Here is a 5,301-nt window from a genome sequence, read left to right on the forward strand (position 1 = left end):
TTTCCTTTAGCAGTTGAGAAACAAACACAACTTCTTCACCTTCATTTCTTTACTCCAAAGCTTCTTCAGTCATCCCACAAACCTTGATACCTATACCGCCAAAACTGCCAAAACAACAATAAATCTCGGATTTGTTATAATTTTCTCATAATCTTAGCAAAAACTGCCATGGCTATAGGTTTGATCAACAACACCATTTTGAAACCCTATTCATCTTCACCCTCCTCCAGTGATGATATTCAGTCACTAGATATTTCCAGTAACAATGATGTTTTGGTTCCTCTTACTATTTTCGATAAAGCTGCGTTTGATCTTCATGTAGCTGTTTTATACGCTTTTAAAGCACCTATGCCATCAAATGAAGTCATGAAAGCTGCACTCTCGAAAGTTCTTGTTTATTACCCTCACTTAGCCGGACGTTTTACTACCGACGGTCAAGGTAGAACTTGTATTGTTCTGAATAATGCAGGTATTCGTGTCACCGAGACTTATGTTCCTACTTCACTTGCTGAACTGCTTCCTTTTGATCCATCCAAAGATGTTAGGCATCTTCTTCCACCTGTTGAGGGAAATATCGAAGAATTACTTCAAATTCAACTCAATCGTTATGCTTGTGGTGGATTAGTTATCGGCCAAACTGCTCATCACCGTGTTTGTGATGGTCAATCCATGAGTTCATTCTTTGTTGCATGGGCTAGAACAGTACGGGGTCTTGCTACGGACCCCCTTCCTTATCACGATAGGCTGGCCGTTTCGCAACCAAGAAACCCACCAAAAGTAGATTTTGACCATCGTTCAATTGAATTCAAAAAGACTACGATGAATCCAGACATGGCACCGGTATTTTCACCTTCCATTGAGACCTTGATCATCCATTACTCACCGGAGTTTGTGAAAAAGCTCAAAGCTAAAATCAGTGAACAAAGTTCAGCTCAAAACCAAAGATACAGTACTTTTGAGTGTCTACTTTCTCATACATGGAAGAAGGTGACTGAAGCTAGAGGACTTGATCTAGAAGAATCAACTCAAGTTAGAGTTGCAGTAAATGGAAGAGCAAGAATTAAACCATCAGTACCAATGGAATATTTTGGTAATTTAGTCCTCTGGGCTTATCCAAAGTTGAAAGTTAAGGAATTGTTGGAACATAACCATGCATATATCGCAAAGGCAATCCACGACGAAGTGACTCGTGTCGATAATAATTATTTCAAGTCTTTTATTGATTTCGGAGAGATAGCTAAAGCAGATGGAGGAGAAGAGCTTGAAGCAACAGCACCCGAATTCGGAAACTCGTTATGCCCAGATTTGGAAGTTGATAGTTGGTTGAGGTTTCAGTTTCATGATCTTGATTTTGGTGGTGGGGGTCCTTGTGCCTTTTTCCCACCCAATATTCCAGTTGAAGGTCTAGTCATTTTCTTGCCTACATGTAGTGAAGATGGTGGAGTGGATGCAGTACTTTCTCTTTTGCCTGAACATGTTCCTCTCTTTAAACAGATTTCTCATTCTATCGACTAAAAGTTTAAACCTGAAGATAGGGATGATTAAGAGTCAAAATTATATATATGTGTGTGTGTTTTATTTAGCTACTTCTGCACATTTTGTTGGGATATGTTACGTGATTTAAATACTGTAATTATGGTTTTATTACATGAAATCAACTTTGGTTTGACACTTAAAATGTAATAGTTAAGAGCTACCGAAAGGCTCCGGATCCTCTACACCCAAAATCCTCTATAACCGTGCGCCTATCAATAAGGGAACGCCATGTGATTGCATTTAAACATACCAAAATCATAAGTTTTTAGTATATTAAAGTTGTTGAAATTGAAAGATTTTCACGGAGATAAAAAAGAAAAATATTTATCCTTCCTCAATTATCTCTTTTCACTTATCCGGTAGTCCTTAAGCTAACTAATTTTTGTGTTTGGTGGTTAATTTCTTTTTTTTTTTTGCACGAGCCAAGAATCTCTAACGTCAAAATTGTTGTTCATCTTAAAACATGTTTTCAAACCTCCTACTTCCGTAAGAATGGGTTGCTCCTCTTTCATTTTATGTTGATTCCTTCCCTATGTGAAATTCTGTCTGTTATTGATGCCTCTGATTTACATAAATGGCATAGTATTCGTTTTTCAATTTCAGTCGTAACTATGAACATCTGTACTGATACTGCGAATGAATATTTGCTAAAAGTCAGTTTTCCAATAGTATGGACTGAAAAACCAAAATATAGATAGCCATGAAACATTTAACTTATCAGTATGCGAAGTCATTGACATAATATCCATTATAAAGCATTCAAAGCTCATGATGTTACAAAAGAGAGGTGTTCGTATTGCATGCTAAAGACTTACTGTTTACAATGAATCACAAAAGAATACTTCATTTTAATGATAGAAAATGGAATAGTTCATGTCCATGCTTAAGCAGCAGGTCCGGATTTCTTGTGTACGTCGCAACCATCAACATCACTGGCGTTTGGTATGGTGACAATCCTAATGTGCAGATACTTAAATTTCTTGTAAAACTTAAATGCTTCATCCTCTATCTCAAATTCCATACCAATTTCGAGAATAAGTTTCTTAAGTATTCTAGAGTGAACAAAGTCAACACGTTTGCTAAAACTCACAGGATTAGTCTTTTCATCGTCGTAGCATTCTTCAGGTGCAGACAAATTTAGATCTATGTCTCTATTAAAATCTAATCTACGACGTATCTTAGACCCAGCACGGTGGCATTCAGAAAACGAGTTCTACAATCAAAAAAAAAAGGAAAAAGAAAAAGGTTATCAAGTATGAAACAATAAGATGTAAATAATTAATTTAATTGGACTGACAAAATTAAGTAAGATGGAGAACATTACCTGTAGAGGAGGTGGAGGCTCCATATGTATTTAGAACCAAAACAGAACAATCATAAACCGAAAATGTTGAACAGACTCAATAGTGTTCGTCAAAGAAAAAAAAAGGTCAATTAATCTGTACAGGAAGATAATTGAGGAAGGATAAATATTTTTCTTTTTTATCTCCGTGAAAATCTTTCAATTTCAACAACTTTAATATACTAAAAACGTATGATTTTGGTATGTTTAAATGCAATCACATGACGTTTCCTTATTGGTAGGCGCACAGTTGTAGAGGATTTTGGGTGTAGAGGATCCGGAGCCCGAAACTGAAAGTAAAGACTGCACTCATTCTTTCGTCTCAGTGACTGAAACCATAAATCTTGGTTTTCAGAAATGTGTGTGCAAGTTTGACTAGCAAAACTTACAGTCAATGTGGTCAAGCTTTATGAATATGCCTACTGGTTTGCAATAGTCCCGCGGTAGTTAGAAGTAAAGAAATGAAGCCCCGAGCCAAAAGAACTCTTGGAGCTTTAAACAAATGAATGCTCAAGAATTAAGCATGGTTTTAAATTATTTAGCACATAATTAGAGTCTCAATAAAGAAAGGCGAATTATGCCTCCAGTTTTTCTGTGAAACTTTTTTTTTTTTTTTATTTTTTTTTTCTCAAAAGGAAAGATTGCATTAAAAATATTGTAATGACATATCAAAAGGATTCTAGCACAATGAAGAGAAGAGAATATGGCTCCTCCTTCCCTATGGAATAACATAATAAACTATAGAGTACTCCTCCAAAACCTAGAGGAAAGAGGCGTACAATAATTTTAATCATTCGATTTAATCATTCGATTTAATCAATGAGGATTAGAGACTCGGTCATTCTGAAGAAAAAAAAAAAAAAAACCTTAGCCATCATCATCCTAATAGAATATTACTAGCGACGTTTGAAAATTAATTCTCCAGCTGTTATGTCTGACCACAATCCTACCTACCAAAGAACAATGTATGGCAAAACTTAAAGCACATGTTTATGTACTGTGAGATAGGGACAAGTGAACCCGATATCTCCTGAAAAATCTTACGGAATGTTTGGGAAAAATATCGTTTGGTCCTTTTTTAGGTGGACTCATGTCTGTTTGATCCTTTAAAAAAACGCCTTTACTGTTTGGTCCATAATTATTTAAAAATATTAGACTGACAAAAATATCCTTTCGTGTTAATTTTTATTTATTTTCTTGTAGCAGTTCACTCCAGAAATGAAGTCCATATAAAAACCTAAAAAAACAAAAATGAAGTCCATATAAAAACCTAAAGAAAAAACAGACTTCATTCCAGAAATGAAGTCCATAAAAAAACCTAAAAAACAGACTTCATTCCAGAAATGAAGTCCATATAAAAACCTAAAAAAAACAGACTTCATTCCAGAAATGAAGTCCATATAAAAACCTAAAAAACAGACTTCATTCCAGAAATGAAGTCCATATAAAAACCTAAAAAAACAGACTTCATTCCAGAAATGAAGTCCATATAAAAACCTAAAAAAAACAGACTTCATTTCAGAAATGAAATCCATATAAAAAACTTAAAAAGATAGACTTCATTCCAGAAATGAAGTCCATATAAAAACCTAAAAAAACGGATTTCATTCCAGAAATGAAGTCCATATAAAATCTAAAAAAAAAGACTTCATTCCAGAAATGAACTTCATATAAAAACAGACTTCATTTCTGGAATGAACTCCATATAAAAACATCATCGTCTTCAAAACACCAGCAACATCGTATTCATCATGTTCATCGTCTTCATCATCTTCAACAACAACATCAAACAACAAATACGAAAAAAGAACACAAAAACTACATCTAAAAAACATCATCATCATCTACGGCATCAGCAACATCATCTTCATCGTATTTATCATCTTCAACAGCAGCAGTAAATCAACAAAAAACGAAAACGAAACGCAGAAACTTCATCTTCATCATCTTCTTTATCGCCTTCATCATCATCATCATCATCATCATCATCAACAACAACATTAGCAGAGAAAAAAGAACCCAAAAACACCGTTGTTCATCATCATCTTCATCTTTTTCATCATGAGCAGAGGAAAAAAAATGGGGGAAAGAAAAAAACTAGATCTAGAAATAAAGAAGAGAGAGAAAGTAAATCTTAAAATAAAGAAGAGAGAGAAAGAGAATCTGAAAATAATATCTTCTCTTTTGATAATTGACTATATATATCCTAAGGTGACGCCATGGATGATGTAATGGTCCCAAAAGGGTGTTTCTGCCACTACAAGATGACAATTACATCATCCATGACATCATCCTAGGACCAAACTATAATTTCTATGACCGAACTATAATTTATATTTTATAAAAGGACCAAACAGACAGTTGACTGGGTCAACCGGACTAGACTCATCCTAATATATTATTCTTAGGACCATATGGTATTT

General features: G+C 34.6%; 1 protein-coding gene across 1 annotated transcript; it reads left to right on the forward strand.

The window, feature by feature from the left end:
• LOC113305154 (tryptamine hydroxycinnamoyltransferase 2-like) lies at positions 1 to 1,678 on the forward strand. The gene has a single exon (XM_026554251.1). It carries the CDS (start codon positions 169 to 171, stop codon positions 1,513 to 1,515), a length of 1,347 nt encoding a protein of 448 aa, XP_026410036.1. The 5' UTR covers positions 1 to 168; the 3' UTR covers positions 1,516 to 1,678.
• Positions 1,679 to 5,301: the final 3,623 nt, after the last annotated feature.

The sequence above is a fragment of the Papaver somniferum genome, chromosome 1 (assembly GCF_003573695.1).
Source record: "Papaver somniferum cultivar HN1 chromosome 1, ASM357369v1, whole genome shotgun sequence".
Lineage (NCBI taxonomy): Eukaryota > Viridiplantae > Streptophyta > Magnoliopsida > Ranunculales > Papaveraceae > Papaver > Papaver somniferum.

What these genes read in the sequence shown, in the direction of transcription:
- LOC113305154 (XM_026554251.1), top strand. Translation starts at nt 169, where the DNA reads ATGGCTATAGGTTTGATCAACAACACCATTTTGAAACCCTATTCATCT.